General features: G+C 36.2%; 2 protein-coding genes across 2 annotated transcripts; one reads left to right on the top strand and one right to left on the bottom strand.

Annotated features, from left to right (window-relative positions):
* Positions 1 to 541: 541 nt before the first annotated feature.
* On the bottom strand, positions 542 to 8,763 carry LOC110900306 (spastin). The gene is made up of 13 exons (XM_022147206.2): positions 8,320 to 8,763; positions 7,093 to 7,184; positions 6,933 to 6,952; positions 6,223 to 6,463; positions 5,766 to 5,861; positions 5,116 to 5,231; positions 4,729 to 4,809; positions 2,798 to 2,921; positions 2,654 to 2,703; positions 2,441 to 2,531; positions 1,694 to 1,729; positions 1,169 to 1,266; positions 542 to 1,038 (listed from the first exon to the last, which is right to left on the bottom strand). Exons 1-13 carry the CDS (start codon positions 8,631 to 8,633, stop codon positions 922 to 924), a joined length of 1,476 nt encoding a protein of 491 aa, XP_022002898.1. The 5' UTR covers positions 8,634 to 8,763; the 3' UTR covers positions 542 to 921.
* Positions 8,764 to 17,930: 9,167 nt separating this feature from the next.
* On the top strand, positions 17,931 to 19,329 carry LOC110902334 (rho GTPase-activating protein gacK-like). The gene is made up of 3 exons (XM_022149023.1): positions 17,931 to 18,931; positions 19,087 to 19,194; positions 19,314 to 19,329. Exons 1-3 carry the CDS (start codon positions 17,931 to 17,933, stop codon positions 19,327 to 19,329), a joined length of 1,125 nt encoding a protein of 374 aa, XP_022004715.1.
* The last annotated feature ends 378 nt before the right edge of the window (positions 19,330 to 19,707 follow it).

Below are 19,707 nucleotides of genomic sequence, written 5' to 3' on the forward strand. Positions count from 1 at the left end.
ATTTGCAACCCTTGATAAACAACTAAATGGTCATTCAGAGATGCTACATCTTAATGGTTTAAAACCTTTGAATGAATATCTGAATGGTTAAGAGGTAACCTCAAATCTGAATGGTTAACAGGTAACCTCTGAACGGTAAATCATAACATATCACATTCTTCTACGTTCTCATTGGTAAAATTCTTAATGGTTCCATTAAGAGGTAGCCTCTTAATGACCATTCAGAGGCTACCAAACAGCCCTAATAGGCCCTCAAAACATTAAAAAATAACAAACTATCCTATACTTCTTATATTAAGTGACCTTTTTATGAGGCGAACTTAACGAAAATCACAAAATCATTGTTTTAAAGATGTTTGTTTTCCGTTCTAAACTATTTTTTTATTTAAAACAAACCATCCATCAAAATCTCCACAATATTGTCAAGATTTAAAGATCGCACCCGCCATCGAGAACACAACACCGTTTTCAAAAGCTCAACAAAACGTCAAGATCTCAAAACCTCAATGCACAAGTCTTGTTCTTGGTAAGAAGACTGTTATGTTAATAAAAATTAATTATTGCTTAATTTTTTTTAATCCAGAAAGGATCTAAATTCTATACATTACATTGATTAAAAATAAAGTAGAACCCAAGTAAAAGCATTTTCTGTACATGTTTACAACTTCCAAATGTCATCAAAGGTTAATAAAAAGCCTGTTCTTGAATATGCAATATTGGCGATTAACCCAACGGACCGTACAATAATCTATGCATAACTTACAAGTCATCGGTGACTTGTACCTCATGAAACAGAAGGTGTACTTTCATCCAGACCAGCCGAACTTGACCCCAAATTATATGGTCAATTAGCTGTTTAATTTAGGTCTTGAACTCTTGATCTTGCTTCAAGTAGCTGAATACATGATTTATCTTTTGCTATTAGTTAGAGCCGAACTCTTTGTTCCATTGTTCAAGCTCTTCCCACTTGCTTTTTACAATGCTAGGGCGTATGACAGTCATCGCGCTCCGAAAATCTCCGTATTGTAATCGTCTCACCTGATAATATGAATTGAATAATCAGGTCATAACATCGTTAAACGTAATAACTAATTTTTACATCAATGTCCATTTCAACATAATTATATTCGAAGGTAAACATCGAAATTCGAAAAGTTATAAGAGTTACCTGATCAGCCTTGACGGTGAGAATGTTGGAACCGAGCTCTCTTATTGGCATCATGGCTGCTTCCTCACATAAAGCTTGCAAATCACTCCCAGAATATCCTACACGATCAAGTCATTATTTATATAAGAAAAAAAAATCATAGAAAAAAAAACTAGGGAATGCAATTTAGATATGTCAATTTCGAGTCATTTACTTACAGATGGGTCAACTTAGATTATGCTTGATCTCTAACGGGTCAAATGAGTAACCAGTTAGAATATAATAGCGGCCAAAAGTATATCACTTTATTAAAAAAATATTATTATTTAAAGCATATAGTTTGTGTTATCACATTAAAAAATAAACAAGAAAGTGTTTGACGGGTCAACCCAACCTCACTGTTAGTGTTTTGACCGGTACTAGAAATACAGTATGGCCCGAATTTGCTTAGACCATATAATTTAATTTTTGCTCTATTATCATGATCCCTAATTTCCTTCACAGATTGTACAACAAATTTATGCACATTATTAAAGACCATCTTACCCTCGGTATCTTTCACAAGTCTTTCCAAATCCCCACCTGTTCCAGAAATCACCGTTAGTAATAAATTAATATGAACAGAATTATCAATAAGGGCAATTTCACATATAACCTAAAAGTTAAAACTTTCTTATATATCATTTAAGGTATTATAATTATCCTTTTAAAACACTGAAATGTCGTATTTATACATTCCAATATTCCATTATAAGTAAAGCCAAATTTACTTGTAACAGACTGTTTCAACGAAGAAACAAAGAGAGCATTATGCACTGAGAAATAATAATGTTGTTTTCCTATTTGTTTATTCAGTGATACGCACTGTCATAAGTAACTAATTTATTTCATATGATATCTTTAGTGTTTAAAAGGATATATATGATAACAAAAATTAGAACGATATATATATATATATAGGATTAGGTTCAAGAGTGAACACTAGCGTAGCTTGCGAACTGAGTGAACTAATCCTGGCCATACAAGTGTGTAGATCAATGGCCAGGATTTGATGTTGAAATATACACTAGTGTATTTTACGATTTGATGATGAGATCCTGGCCATACACGTGTGTAGATCAATGGCCAGGATTTGTTCACTCAGTTCGCAAATACACTAGTGTTCACTCTAGAACCCCGCCCTATATATAAATATACACACATATATATGTCACTTTGAACTTTTAGAAGCATATAAATGAAATTAATCCTTGTAATAATTAAAAATGTGTTACAAGCGGAGACTATTCTCACTTGGCAAAGAATACTGTTGACCCTTAAGCTTGTTCTTCAAAAGATTTCTCCTAGAATTTGCATCTGGTAACGGGATGTATATTCTCTTCACCTGATTCACGAGTTCAACTTCTATTATATACAAATCACCGTCGCAAAAAAAAATTAAAAAAAAATACTGTCAAGGTGCTATTATTCTACAACGAGAATCATAATAGCCACTATCACGCTCACCAATCTTCTAAGGACAGCATCATCTAATTCTTGCGGCTTATTTGTTGCACCTGCATAAACACGAGGACTTGCATTAGTTAAAACAATATGATATTAGAAACAATATGTAGTGAGGTTTAAATTCTGATGACTTATAAAGCTTACCGATAACAATTACTAGATCGTTAGAGTTTGACGTCACCCCATCAAACTGAACAAGAAACTCTGACTTCAATCTTCTGCTAGCGTCATGCTCGTTAGATGTTCTTGCTGACATCACACTATCAATCTATAAATAAAAACGTTAAACCAATGAGATGCCGACCACAAGCTTTTCATATATTCCAAAACTGAATATTTTTAGACATCTGGAGATAGTATATTATATATCCTTATCAGCAATAAGTGTAAATTGGTGATTTATGCAGTTAATGCAGTAAAATATCGGATATCGGTCAAGGACAGATATTTGAGATATAGGTTATCTCTGTGAGATATCAGTGGGATATCGGTAATTTTAATATCATGCAGAATTTATAGAGGTGGCAATCTTGACCCAAAGGCTTTCAAGTGGGTTAGTTTGGGTTGCTTTTAAAATTATATGGGTTAGTTTGGGTAAGATATTTTAACTAAATGGGTCACAACGGGTCAATTGAAAGTTCATCTCATTATTTTCTGGTCAAAGCGGGTCGACAACTTTAAAGAAATGGGTCGATGTGGGTTAGCACCTTAAAGAAACGGGTTAGATTTCAGATCAGAATGGGTTTCGGGCCGGCACAAGTATCCGCACAAGACGGGTTACGGCACGAAATAGGTTTTGGATCGCAACGGTTTCAGTTCGAATTGAGTTTCGGACCGAGACGGGTTTTGGCACGCGGCGGGTTTTGGATCGGAACGGGTCAGTTCGGATCGGGTTCGGGCCAACACTGGTTTCCGCACGGGGCGAGTTTCGGATCGCAAGGGGTTTTAGGCCAACACGAGTTTCCGCACGGGACGGATTTCGGATCGCAACGAGTTTTAGGCCGACACGAGTTTTCGCACGGGACGGATTTCGGATCGCAAAGGGTTTTAGGCCGACACGAGTTTCCGCACGGGACGGATTTCGGATCGCAACGGGTTTTAGGCCGACACGAGATTCAGCACGGGACGGGTTTTAGGCCGACACAAGTTTCCGCACGGGACAGGTTTCGGATCGCAACAGGTTTTAGGTCGACATGGGTTTCCGCACGGGACGGGTTTTAGGCCAACACGAGTTTCCACACGAGACAGGTTTCGGATTGCAACGGGTTTTCGGCCGACACGAGTTTCCGCACAGGACGGGTTTTGGATCGCAATGGGTTTCAGGCCGACACGGTTTCAATATTTTCAATTTTTTTTTGTTTCGTTTCGTTTCATTTCGGTTTCGCAACTTGTAATTGTAGGAAAATGTGAATTGTTGTGAAATCAATTGAACTGGTCGGTTTCGCAACTTGTAATTGTAGGAAAATGTGAATTGTTGTGAAATCAATTGAACTGAGTATTGCACAGTCAACTGTGAACAATTAAATCATTAACACAACGGTATAGACTTATAATAGAATTGCACTGTATAGGCCTATAGAATCGTTTTGAAATCAAATGAAATATGTATAACAACTAAGCAGCTAAGCATGTAATAACAGTATTTACGAGCCGTATAAACACCAAAGTTATATTGTAAAAAAAAAAAAGCAAAACCTGACCCGACCCGAAACCCGAAACCCGTTCTGACCCAGACCCGTTCCGACCCGGACCCGTTCTGACCCGAACCCGTTTCGACCCAAACCAAAACAGCCCTTTTTTATAATTGACCCGTTTTGACCAGCACCCGCTTTGACCCAAACCCGTTTTGACCCATGACCCAACCCGACCCGACCCGTTTGCCAGGTCTAAGAATTTACATATATAGCAATTTAATACTAACAATTCAGTGATATATCTTTACCGGTCAATATCGCTGAAAATATCGGTACCGATATTCTAACCGATATTTTACATAGAGACCGATAAGCAATATATCTCCGATATTAACTGCATAGCAATAAACTATGTATAATTAACACAAAGCAGTAGCATACTTCATCCATAAATATCACCGAAGGTTGTCGGGAAACAGCAACTGCAAAAAGTGTCCGAACAAGTTTTTCACCCTCTCCCACCTGTTCCATTCCAGTTGCACATGAAAATATATGAACAAAAAAATATCAATATATAAACCACAACCACCTTTTGGCCCTTGAATCATAATTCAATGTAAAGCTATCATGTCTCTTCCCCTCCATGAATGAATCAAGATCACCCTCTTCATAATCAAGGGCCAAAAAACGGTTCATTCGATTCATAATTATTTGATGGTTCTCAATTGACCCACCCCTGTATGTGTGTGTTTATGTGAATGAACTATGAAAATATATGTGTATTGTGTTGGCAGGGCTTAGAAACTAGAACGAATAAGAAAATCATACCCATTTGGATGTCAAAGAGGAAGCCGAGATGCTGAAAAACGTTGCTTGTGATTCTGAAGCAACCGCTTTGGCAAGCATTGTCTTACCAGTGCCAGGTGGACCGAACAGAAGCAAACCTAAGAGAAACAAGACCAGAAAGAAAAACACAACACTAGGTATGTTTGGTTGAACGGAAATAAATGAAACGGACAATGCAACTGAAATGAGTCATTTCATTGCATCATCAATTCATCATCTTTGGGTGACCTTTAGGAATGAATAGGTCATTCAAGTAAGTTTGGCTTGGATTACTATACCATATGTTTGTTAGTTTAAATTCTTATCAAAATTATGAAATACAATTAAATACGTTTTTATTAATATTAGTAGGTTACCACCCGCGCTCCGCAGCAGGTTCGAAACGTACATCAAAATAAGAAAATTGTGACGGGACATTTTATGTGACGATAAAAACCACGTCGTGACAGTATATTTGAAAGTCACCAAAGATTACGTCGTTGCATACCAAAGCCAAAATAAGCACGACGGTTGCGCATTGCAGCGGGTCGATAATGTGCATAATAGTGTAACTTCAGTTCAAATTGATGAATGATTTAACAAATGATGCATAAGAAATCGAGTGCACACGTATGCTAGTTGCCAAAAAATACCTTTAGCTGGTCTACGAAGGCCCGTAAATAAATCTTTTCTTTTAGCTGGCAAAATTACCATTTCCAGCAAAGCTTGTTTAGCTTTTTCAAGGCCAGCTGCAATCACAATCAGCTATTAGCAAAAACATTTCTGCAAACTAAAAAGTAACCAGCAATTACACGGATAGTCCCTGTGGTTTACACTTTGTAACACATTTAGTCCCCAACTTTTGCCAAAAGTACATGGATGGTCCCTGTGGTTTGCACTTTGAAACACCCTTAGTCTCCTCCTGCAACCTTAAGATTTGTTGACTAGGGACTAAATGCGTTACAAAGTGCAAACCAAAGGGACCATTTGTGTACTTTTGAAAAGCTAGAAACCAAATTCAAAATTTTGAAAAACCACAGGGACTATCTGTGTACTTTACTCATAAAGTAATTAACAACCCAGAAGATGAATAATATGATAGTATCTAACCAATATCTTCCCATTTCACAGACGGACTTCTGTCTACAATAACAGAATTTATCATCTCAACTAACTTTGGATCAAGGCCACCGTTTAGTTCTTGAACAGGCTTTGAGTTCATCGGTTTATTGCTCCGATTCGGTGTCATAGCACCATGTACACTGGGACCCGAAGACTTTTGCGACACCACTTTGGTAGCATTAGTTCTTGATGGAGAGACCAAATTTGTTTGTAACTGAGGTGATGTTTTCTGCACGTAGTTTGAAGATATATACAGCATTCGAAACAGGATGTACACGTTACATGATAATACTAATGTGAGTAAAGTACATGGATGGTCGTTGTGGTTAACTAAAATTTTGGATTTAGTCCCTAGCTTTTTTAAAGTACACGGATGGTCCCTGTGGTTTGCACCTTGTAACGCATTTAGTCCCCAACTTTTTTTGCCAAATGTAAACGGATGGTCCCTGTGGTATGCGCCTTGTAACGCATTTAGTCACTCAATGTTGGGCACTAAATGCGTTACAAAGTGCAAACCACAGGGATCATCCGTGTACTTTTGGAAAAGTTGGGGACCAAATACGTTACAAAGTGCAAATCATAGGGACCATCTGCGTACTTTACTCTATTCATATATTTTACGTTTTGCAAATACTCATATTAAAGATGATGAATAAACTAGATCTATAAACTTACAGTTGAGATAGACCAATCCGTACCTTGTTTATTGAGGTGCTGCCTGACAGGATTAAAAGCAAGAAAAAAGGCAGCATAAGAAATATAAAAAGAAGAAAAAGATGAGCATAAAAATAAAAAAAATAAAATATAATCATTTTAAAGAAGTAATAATCATTTTAAAGAAGTATAAAATGTTAGAACCTGATCGACTGTTTAAAGTGGATAGTCTCTCAGATACTTGACCCTGCCATTTTGATATCTTTTGACGATAAGATTTCACCTTCTCTTGTTCTCTATTGAAAAAAGTACTAATTTAGTGATCATGCTATATATAAGAGTAGTGAATGATAAGACAAAATTTTGTAAAATAGAAACTAATGCTTCACATGGCAGCAAGGCTGAAACCAAAATTGTTATCTTTGATGACATTGAACTTATGTGATTTAAGTTCTTAGCAATGTTAAAAGTTCATTATGCAACCAAATTCTTAGTTTATCGTGTACACATTGTACTACACCCTCACATTTTTAGTCACAAATACCTTTACTAAACTTATACGATGCTAAAATCGTAATCTTTTTTATTACAAAGTTACTAAAACAAATTACTAGTTTATTGTGTACACATTTAACTACGCCCTCATTTTTTAGTCACCAATACCTTTACTAAACTTATACGATGCTAAAATCATAATATTTTTTTATTACAAAGTTACTAAAACGAATTACTAGTTTATTGTGTACACATTTCACTATCCCCTCGGGTTGTAAGCCACCGATACCTTTACCTTTACTAAACTTATACAATGCTAAACTTGTAATGATTTTAATTACAAAGTTACTAATATGCTAAAACTGTAATGATTATGATTTCAAAGTCACTAAAAACACACAAACGCAATATCATTCACCACAAAAAACAGACAAATTAAATAACAAAACTAATACCTAGAGCTACTACTAAGTTTAGGGGCTGTTTGGCAACATCTGAATTGAATGATTAAGTGCTGAACCAGCAAGAGGTCTGAACCATTAAGAGCTTGTATAATGCTTAACCGTTCAGAGGCAAATGTCTGACCAATCCATATTAGATGTCTTAACCATTCAGACTCTTTATAAATCTTAACCATTCAGAGGCAAATGTCAGAACCATTCAGACATCTGCTCGTGAAACAAACCTGAACCATTAAATGCTGAACCAGTAAGAGGTCTGAACCATTAAGAGCTCATTAAGAGGTAAACAAACAGTCCCTTATTACACTTATATGATGCTAACATTGTAAAGATTTTGATGATAAAGTCACTTAAATGCACAAAAAAACTTATATAACACTAAAACTGTAATGATTTTGATTTCATAGTCACTAAACCACACAACCACATCATCCTCCACCACAAAACCATCCAAACTAGACAACAAACCGTATACCTGGAACTAATATACGACGGCACAGGCGTAGCCATCGCTTCACCCAATATCCGTTGAGCATTCTGGTAATGCAACACAGCATCATCAACTAATCCCCACTCTTCAGCCCTAACCGCTTTATCAATCTGCTCTTTCGCCAGATCAAAGTATCCTTTAAGCTTATACGCCGCCCGTTCGTTCTCCACGCCTTCCATTGCTGCTCGATCGCGATAACTGCTGTTGTTCGATGAACTAGGGTTTTGATTTGAGGTGTCGGATGGTGAATTAGTGAAATATGAATTGAAATTGTCGATTAGTTCTTTAAAGAAACTCATGTTTTGAAGGATTTAGAGTGTAATTTGACATCTGGATGATGATTATTGTTGAAATTTCATGTGATCGGTTTTGGTTTTGGTGTTTTTGGTTGGAAGAAGAAGAAGAACTGATTGATGACTTTTCAAGTTTGCCTATGATTCACTATAGACAATATTTTGTTATATAAGATTAGCGGCTGTTTGGTAGGGTATGGTGGGATTTGGGTTGGTCGTGGGTTGGGGCGGGTGATGACAGGTGGAATGGGAGCCCCCTCACTGCCTGGTACGTGTCTGCGGGGTATGGTGGGGCGTGGGTTGGGCTTGGGTTGGGTGCACCGCGTGGCAGGGTAGTTTATAAAAAAATATATATATACAAAATTTAAAAAAAATCACACAAACATTTATAAAACTTTTGGGATGGCCCGCTATGACGTGGCGGGTGAGCCAATGATATTCAGCCAACTAGGATGGCCAAACCGCCCCACGCCCGGCTTGAAACCCATGCCCCAAGGGCCACGCCGAAACCCATGCCCACCCGGGGTGGTGGCTTGGGCGTTTTCCCCCTACCCACGCCCAAACTCCCGCCCCATACCCCGCAGTCTAATATCATTCGGATGCTACCAAACTTTGAATGAATAAGATGTAATCTTAAGTCTGAATGGTTAAGAGGTAACTTTTGAATGATAAATCATCACATATCACATTCTTCTACCTTCTCATCGGTAAAATTCTTAATGGTTCCATTAAGAGTTAATGACCATTCAGAGGCTACCAAACAACCCCTAAATTAATTTGTAGAATTTTATAAAATAAACAAAATTGGACTCAAAACGTTACAGACTCTAGATGTCAGAACACCATGACTTAAATCATAATTCATTATTTGCTATGTTATGGTATCTTATATACGTTCATGGTGTTTTAATGTAAAACACAATGCATTGAATAACAATACAATTAAAACACCATTGTATGAACATAGACAAAACACCAAGGATTAAAACATCGGATCAAAACGTAATTTTTTTCTCTATATAAGTATAACAATATGGTACTCATATTAAAGATAAAAAACACTCCTTATTATGGTGTAACGAGTGGGGATCCTACGGAAAGTATGTTTTTCCTAGAAAGTCTAGGAAGTGATCTGGGTCATCCCATTGTGTTTAATGGTTGACATCATCTTGGTGGCATTTTGGTAATATGTGTTTCTTAAAATAGGATTATTTAATTAATTAGAGGTAGATATGTCATTTAGCTTAATTTAAATATGGAAATAATTGTCATTCCATAACCACCCAACATTTCATGCGATTTTTTTTCTCTCTCTCCCTTTCTCTCTCTCTCTCTCTCTCTCTCTCTCTCTCTCTCTCTCTCTCTCTTCCTTCTATTCTTCATGAAGAAACACATCAAGAAAACACATCGTATTAATCTGCTTGCTAATTTGCTTGTTGTTAAAACACAGCGTCAAGAAATCCTCTAGCATTACCAGCATAGATGGTAAAACACAGCGTATGAATGAATCTGCTTGTTGTTAAAACACAACAGTATGAATCTGAATGCTAAAACACACCTGTATGAATCTGCTTGCTGTTAAAACACAATTGTATGAATCTGAATGCTAAAACACAACTGTATGAATCTGCTTGCTGATAAAACACAACTGGATGAATCTGAATGTTAAAACCAACTGTATGAATCTGCTTGCAGTTAAAACACAACTGTATGAATCTGAATGCTAAAACATAACTGTGTGAATCTGCTTTCTGCTAAAACACAACTGTATTAATTTGCTTGTTGTTAAAACACATCGTCAAGAAAAACGGAGATGATATGAACAGTATTTGAATGGTGATGATGAACTCGGAGATGGTGGAGATGGAGAAGTGTTTGATGATGACGAAGACGAAGAAGGAGAAGGTTGCGAAATACAAAAAATCTTGGAGAAACAGTTTCCATAATTATAGACATTGTTAGTTAATGAGAGATAAAATTCCAAAAAGAGAAAAATGCAATTTACGTCCCTGTGGTATGTCCCAAACATCAACTTGAGCCCCTAAAAATAATTTTTTTTGCATTTTGAGCTGCTGTGGTATTAATTTCATAACAGTATGAGTCCCTGCCGTCAGTCTTCCGTCAGTTTGACCGTTTGCCAGTTGTGAAAAGTCCATAATACCCCCCACCCTTTAATATCTATACTTAAAGTAGACCAGTTTCATTATCATCATCAACAGTCGCTCCCAACTCCCAATATCATCATCATCATCATCAACAGCTCTCCTCTCCCAACTCCCCAGATCATCATCATCATCTTCATCGAAGAGATCAACTTCATCTTCATCGAACAGATCAGGTCATCTTCATCGAACAGATCAGGTTCATCTTCATCCTCATATTGGTCATTCGATGTGTTTATGTGTTTATATTGTGGAAAAACAGAGGGTTGATTCTGGGTTTGATTTTGGGTTACATTCGATGAAAAACAGAGGGTGAAAAACAGAGGGTGAAAAACAGATTTTGGGTTTGATTTTGGATTGATTTTGGGTTGATTCTGGGTTTGATTTTGGGTTTGATTTTGAATGTGTTTATATTGTGAAAAAACAGAGGGTTGATTCTGGGTTGATTTTGGGTTACATTCGATGAAAAAACAGAGGGTGAAAAACAAAGGGTGAAAAACAGATTTTGGGTTTGATTTTGGGTTGATTTTGGGTTGATTCTGGGTTTGAATGTTGGGTTTGATTTTGAATGTGTTTATATTGTGAAAAACAGAGGGTGAAAAACATAAGGTTGATTTTCGGTGAATGTTTTTGGTTTTTGATGCTGGTTTGAATGTTTTTGTTGTATCGAATCAGTTTCGGATTGAATGTGTTCCTCGTTTGAATGTGTTTTGGTTTTGATGCTGGTTTGAATGTTTTTGTTCTATCGGATCAGTTTCGGATTGAATGTGTTCCTCGTTTGAATGTGTTTTGGTTTTGATTATGGTTTGAATGTTTTTGTTGTATCGGATCAGTTTTGGATTGAATGTGTTCCTCATTTGAATGTGTTTTGTTGTACAGAATGGCTGCGGACGTAAAGATACTACGCAAAACACCAACTACAAAGGCGAGAACACTTGACAACCTCCTAGAAGATGGCGCGGTGCACATAAGGAAGTGATTGATATAAATGAATACAACCCCAGTGGCAGATACATAATTAGCGAGCTCTAGAATTTCATATCTACCACTTGGGTTATATTCATTCATATTCATTCATATGAATGAATATAACCCTAGTGGCAGATATGTAATTAGCGAGCTCTGGAATTTCATATCTGCCACTGGGGTTATATTCATTCATATCTGCTACATTCCGAAGTGCACCCGTCAGTAAAGATCCACAATTGCTTGTGGATCTTTGACGTTTTGTCTCTGTATTGTATGTTTCGGTCTTTTGTTATCGAGTCTGTACCTTACGGTCTTTTGTTATCGAGAATTTTATTATGAATGAATATAACCCAATTGCTTGTGGATCTTTGATATATATAGGATACATTTAATTATTATATTGCATTTATTTAAAAAGAGTTAATTATTAGATTGCATTTTTTTAAAAAATAAAAGAGTTAATTTAATTTGAATTATTAGATTTCTTAAGAAAAAAGCAAAAAATGAATTTGGGGGCTCAGGTTGATATTTCGCTCATACCATAGGGACGCAAAGTGTTATTAATATATGTCAAAAGACGGTCTTACCCCTGCCTCAAACAGTCAAACTGACGGCAGGGACTCAAAGTGTTATGAATTTATAAGGTCAGGGGCTCAAACATCCAAAAATTTAATTTAGGGGCTCAGGTTGATGTTTAGGACATACCACAGGGACGCAAATTGCATTTTTCTCTTCCAAAAATAAAATAATATGTCAAATTACACAAGTGCCCTTTTAGTTAAAATCTCTCCATGTCACGTGTCACATTCTTATTGCTTCCTAGACTTTCTAGGAAAAACCCACTTTCTACCCAACTCCTCCTATATATATATATATATATATATATATATATATATATATTAAACTAGTCGTTAGCGTAACCAAGGCATCGGGTGGTCAAATGGGTCTACGACGAGTCCGTTATGTCAAAACATATTTTAAAAGATGGTATGATCGTTCTTGAGATCAATTTACATGCACTTAGGTTTTAAAACCATTTCTACGCCAAAATGGCGTTTTTACATTTTAAAAAGTATATATAATTGACTCGTCGAATAACCCTTCAAATAATATGACCAAATGGTATAACCTCAGAGGGTTATTCCCAATAATATTATAGTCACATAACATGCCTTCTTTGGGTTCCAAAGTAGACCAAATGGGTCGGAATCAAAAGTCAAGCAAAAGTCAAACTGCTTGACTTTCGATATAGAATTGAGGTCTAAATTGAATATGACGAGTTAGACATGTCGAAATAAGTTTTATAATGTTATATAAACTATTATAATGTCAAAACTTATAGTTTAGAAGCTTAAAAGATCATTCGTCGTAATTTGCAAAAATCTACGTTTTTGACGTTTTATTTTATACATGTTTGACTCGTCATTTCGCCTACTAAACGTGATGATCAGAGGGTATAATCATAGGGGATTAATACCCTCATTATTACGGTCACATTGCAAAATTCAATTTGAACTTCGACTTGACCAAAATGGTCAGAACCGAAAGTCAAAGTAAAAGTCAATTTGGTTGACTTTTGGCTAATAACTAGCCTATGTAATGAAATAGACTAGAAAGAAAACTTACTAGTGTTGAAGAACACTTTTAGAACTCAAACTAGGAGTCTCCTAAGCAGAAGCAACTCTATAAGAAGTGTTTAGAGTAAGAAGTGAATGGTGTCGATGAAAATGTTCAACACAGGCTTCTATCTATACTAATCCAAGATTCCTAAGAATGTGACAAGTTTCCCTATGTGTGATTAGAGCATAATTAGTGTCATATTAGGTGTCATGATGTGGTGAATTGTGGCAAGATGAAGGATATGTGGCTGATGTATTGCAAAATACATCTATTTATCATGTATAGTTTGTATATATTTCGTTCCGTTTATGTCGGGTTTTAGTTTAGAATTAGCTACTATTGATAGTTGTGTAAATTACAGGTCTCGATTGCTGAAAATAAGGAAAAACACAGAAAATATGCTGAGTAAGAAGAAGCTACGAGAATCGGGTGGAACGTAGCTGAACGAAAATTGAGAAAACTGAGAACAACTGGTAAAAGGCCCGGCCGCGTCACATGGCCATGAAGTTGCATCACCTTCGCGTCGCGCGAAGGAATTAAATAACAATAAAAATAAAAACGCGCGCCACGCTACGCGATGCTTATATGGTTCTGCCTCCGCGTGGCGTGGAGGCCATATTTTCGTAGTCAGAGTCAGGTTAGAGCTGGATTCTTTGATGCAAACATATATAAACACATCTTAAAAAGAACTCTAACCCTAGTTACGAATTTGCAACATCTTGGGCGAAAAGTTGGAACCTTTTGGAGCGTTTTCGAGAGTTTGAAGACATTGGTTGAAGGTTTGAAGCAAGAGGAAACATCCGGGTCGTGCTTGTACTATCCGTGTTCAATCGTTCTTCGTTTCTAGTTTTGATCATATTCTATTCTTTCGTTTATACTCTTGTTTTGTGTTTGATTTTCAATATGTCGGGCTAAAACCTTTAAACCGCCTAGATTGGATGAATGGATTGTTAAAGTTTTGATTTTTATTTTGGATGTTTGATTATTTATGGATTATTTATGAAAGTAGTCAACTTGATTATTGGTTCGATGTGTTTGCATGATAGGTTCATGCTAGATTATAATTTTATATTGTGATCTTTTGGGTTAATTGGTCAATATACCTTAGAAGCGGCAATTGATAATTGACTAGGTCTAGGTGTTCTACTAATCTCAATAGCTGAAATGTGCGAGGTTATTGTTAGGTCTAAGTTGATAAATTGCTACGTAGGGTCTTCGTGAGGAGACTAAACTAGTTTCCCTATCGACCATTGTCTATAAAGTCGAGTCGAGAACCCAAGTTTACCCTAGGTTTATAACCCGTGTGGGAGTAGATCGGATTAGGGTACTTTCATAAACCACTTAGATAACCCATGAGGGAGTCTAGACCAACCGGTGTCCATAGCAACCTTTAGAGCTCCATAGGTGTCTTTCTGAGAAGGGTCGGGGGTCCTGTTCGGTGTCTCGATAGGTTTAGCATTAGAATATCATGGTTCCATAGTAACAAACATCCTAATAAAATCATCACTAGTACAATCCAGGATTCGAGTCTAGATAGTCTTCCATCATCATCTGAGTAAACCCGAGTCATAATTCGTGTCTAGTTAACTTAGCTAATTAATTTAATTAAATCACAATTTTAGGATATCTAGAAACCCCCCTCTAAATATGAAAATAGTTAGTGTCATGTCAGTGTCCGTCTAGATAGTTTAGTTAACATAGTTAAATTGAGTCTTGTGGGTTCGATTTCCAGACTTACTTAGCTTTACTAGAGTCGATCGGTCTGCTTGCCGGTCAGTAGTTTAGTCGAGTTTAGAGAGTCTAGAGTATTACTTAGTGTCTAAATTAGGTTAATTTAGGTTGTTTTTATTAAACTACTTTTAGCACATCAGTGGCATGGTTTGCAGCAAGGCTGTTGCCAGCCAAGAAATTGCTGTCTGGGGACCCCTTGCGGGCCGTAAATGGTATGCCTTACGGTTCATAAGGGATCTTAGGCGCGTATAATTTTCAAATCACCCTTGTGGACTGAAAATATAAAATGTTACGGTCCGTAAGGACCTCCAGCAGCTTAATATCTTTGCCTTTAAGGCAAATTTAGCCCTTCAACTTATATTTTTAGCCCATTTAGGCATATTTGGTCCCTCTCCTTCCACATAGTTGGGATTAGTTGGAGATTCGGGTTATGTGTCGATTAATATATATGTTCAATGTGGGGTCCCTCTCCTTCCACATAGTCGGGATTAGTTGGAGATTCGGGACACGTGTCGTCACATAGTTTAACGAAAAATTTCGGGGTGTTACGTTTATCATATGTAATGGAGGCAAAGATAAACTTGATCTCTAATATGTAAACCGGTATATTCAAGAGGTAAAAGTAATTCTTATATGTTTATATAATTGATTATTTGAAATTGTTTATTATAGGCAAGATAAGTGTCCTTATATTAATTTACCTCTTATTTTATGGCTGGGATAGCATGAGAAATTGACACATGACATTTAGTGAAATCATTTATTAGACTTAGATTCTCTAATTAGTATCTTAACAACCCATATTAATCTTAACCAATGAAAGATATCATAAAAATCAATGGAGGCTTGGGTTTTCTAATGGAGACCCAAGTTTGATTCTCACTTGTATCATTTTGGGGTAGATACAGACAATAAAGGATTTGAACTTGTCCTTGTGCAAAATTGTCAGTTCGATTCCCGAGCTCACCCGGCTTTTCGTCCCACCGTGTGTTACGTCAAAGAGTTCTGCGTCAAAGAGTTCTGTTCTGGTAGTGGCCCAATGACTGTCAAGTGGCAGCCGGAGGTATGGTTTCCCGGGGAACGCTAAAAAAAACCAAATCTGAAACCAAACTGGGCCCGATTAAGACAATATAGTCTGGCCGGAATAGGGCAATATGGGGCTCTCCGATTTAGGGAGTATGATTACCTTATACATAAAGTTCACCGTTTAAAAAAAAAGGATAAATCAAGACCTAATAACAAGTAATATGAAACCCTTGAGCACAAAATCAACTATAAGGTTTAGAATCAACAATGATTTGAAAACCTTCGCGAAAGGGCGTTGAAATGTTCACAATCAAGCTAGCAATAAATGCATGTTATATGCAAGTATTACGAGAAAACATTTGTTGTGGCGGCGTACACAGGCTCATAATGTCACTTCATTGACGCCTTAAACACTATGAATATCCACACATATTATTTTATCATAAATGAACTTGAAATCTTGTCGGTTAGTAAAACTTAAAACGGTCATCACACACATTACTCACACATCAGTGCTAGAATAAAGTGAAAACGACAAGATAAAGTTTTCTAATTAATATTCGAACGTGTGGTCGTGCCCAAAATTAAATTACTAACGACAAAACTTTTTATCACATGTAAACTAAAATGCTAGCATTTTCTTTTCATGTTATGTTACAGTGATTGAACTTGAAACCTTGTCGGCTAGCAAAATAAAAAACGGTCGTCGCATACAATACTGCAGAAGACGACAAAATAGATGCGTTCTAATTAAAATCATCAAACGATTACCATGCAAACATGGTTAGTAATATGATTACAATTTATATGGTCAAGTCTAGGAGTAGGACTTTTCGTTATATTATTGCTCGAACTTAGGGTTGTGTCCTAAAATAAGATGATAACGACAATATTGTTTATCTTCATATTCATTAATAAATATCTTATTATGTTAAGGCCTCTATCATCGTAGATTCGTAAATTTGTTATCTTTTTAGTTTAGTCACGACTTTCTAAAAAATTTTCTGGTTTCACATTGTAGTCGATTTGAAATACCGCTAATGTACATAAATTACAATATAATACCTAAAAGAAGATAACATCAAAATCTTGGACTGAGATTGTAAAATATTGCAACTCTTTGTAACCAATTTAAACACAACTGAAGTTTCTTATCTTGATATGCCAGATACTCAAACTACATGGACCATAATTTTATTTGGCTAATAACACAAAAAGTAACTCCTATGAGGATTTCATTTCATGAAATATATAAAGATGGTTAGGTTTATTTGAATAAAAATAATATATTTTATTGGTCTTCTACGATATCATGCAATCTTTATGTTTGGATTTCCACGTGACGACGATCTACTTTTTACTTGATTTTAATATTTTTTTTGAACGGTTCACTTGGTTTTAATTGATTAAACATCTTTTTTCACTCTCATTTCCATGGATGATTTATATCATTATCTTAAAAGAAAGGTGTAACACAATTGTTAGAAGAACTTATTCATTGTATCATGCATATAAACTCCATTTTATTTTATTTTATTATTAATATACAACATAAATCATTTATGTCAAATGTCACACGTGCTATATGCCTTCCAGTGACATGTCGATGACTATTACATTTATTTGATTATACATAAATGTATGATATATGAGTTGGGATTTACATAATCTTATAACGAATTTAAGGCTAATCGATAATATTTATAAGATGCTCTTGCTTAGCATCGTGCATACACCTTTTGTTCTTGCTTAAAAAACTATCTTTGTCTTGAGCGAATCCTTCAACGACTAGGCCATGGATGGTTTTAACAATCGTGACCTTCATGAAATGAGCAATGGCTATCCCCCTACCATTCTACCTTCAAACAACAATCAAATGTTGGATGATTGGGGGCTTGGTGCAATAGTCAATCGCTTTTTCCCCACCATTGATGCCTCCACCACGGCATCCAACACCACCACCACCACCATCACTTCGGTTATACCTCCAAACAACAATCAAATGTTGAATGATTGGGGTCAGGATGTGATGGTAAACAACTATCCTTCCACCATTGAGGGCTCAATTCCTTCATTTACCGACGACCCATCTGACATCACCACATTTACTCCCACCACCACCCTGGCAAACAACAACCAAATGTTGGGTGGTTGGGGCCTAGATGCGATAGTCAATGATTTTTACCCGACCCCTAATGACTCCTTGTCTTCATCTGCCGTTGCCACCACCCTACCCACACCCATTCCTCCTACCATCACCAACCCTCCGGTTATGCATGATCAATCGCTAGACCCTTGGACCCTACAAGGGATAGCCAATCAGTTTTACTCCAACATTGTTCCATCCTCATCTTCAACTGTTGTTGGGAACACAACATTCACCCCAACTCCAACTACACCCGCGGTTAACTTTCCAAATCGCGATGGTGCTTACCATTGGAAGCAAAATACAATGTTCTCCTCCTCTAACATTGATGGCTCATCATCCTCAGTTATTAACACAAACAACGTCAACCATTCGATGCAAACCCCAAATAACCCTCCAAAAGCCTCTCATTCTAGCAAGAATGGGCCCATACTATCCCTACCTGATTATGGAAAATTAACTGATCAGACACCAACCCTCAAACAACAACGACAACCACAACCCCAAAAACAATCTCGAGTTCAGAAAAGGCAGGAGTCTCTCAATATCTCCAAACGTACGGAGATCCTTTCTCAAAGGCAACAACATGCTCTTGACATCTCTACATGTACTAAAATCAATGCTCAAAGTGTATCAGACTCCAATGAACGGTAAAAGGATCCTACTAATTAATGTTCTTCACTTTTAATCTACTCTTTAATTAACTTTAGAAAAAACTATGTATGTTAAAATTATTATAGTATACTTTCATGATTTTTTTAATATAATATTTCGCAACCTCTAACTTAGGTTTTTTGTGTTACAGGAATAAGGAAAAACGGATTTATAAAATGCCTTTGGAGTCAGCGAAGAATGACTCGTGGTCTTGGAGAAAATACGGTGAAAAGTCGATCGCTGGCTCTCCATATCCAAGGTTTGTCTTCATTTTTTTTCACAATTATTTTCTTATCTTACATTTCATAGATATAGAAGTACTCATTTGCATAAAAGTTATAATTTTTCAACTAGTTGAATTGACAACTTTGTTTTCAGTGAAAGTGAGAGTTAAAGGTTAAATTTGAAAAGATTTAAATGTTAAATGTTATTAAAGTCAAGAGTCAACTACTCGTTGTTTTGTGATAACTAACGTACATTTATAATAAAAGCGTTTTTTGTCGGTCTTTGTTTTTTTAACATTAATGTTATAATACATTGTAACAAGATTGCATAATATTTTGTTGATAACGTACGTTTCTCACCAACCACTTTCAAAAGGTTAGGATTTGATCTATTTGTGCTTTTTTTTTGTTGATATCATCAACTTGTGTGTTTTAATATACAAGTTAAGAGATCATAACCGATATAAAAAAATGTTACCCATCTTATAATCTCACATATGTATATATAGTATTAGTAAATATTTATGAATCATTACAAATAATTTTGC

Source organism: Helianthus annuus, chromosome 13 (genome assembly GCF_002127325.2).
Source record: "Helianthus annuus cultivar XRQ/B chromosome 13, HanXRQr2.0-SUNRISE, whole genome shotgun sequence".
Lineage (NCBI taxonomy): Eukaryota > Viridiplantae > Streptophyta > Magnoliopsida > Asterales > Asteraceae > Helianthus > Helianthus annuus.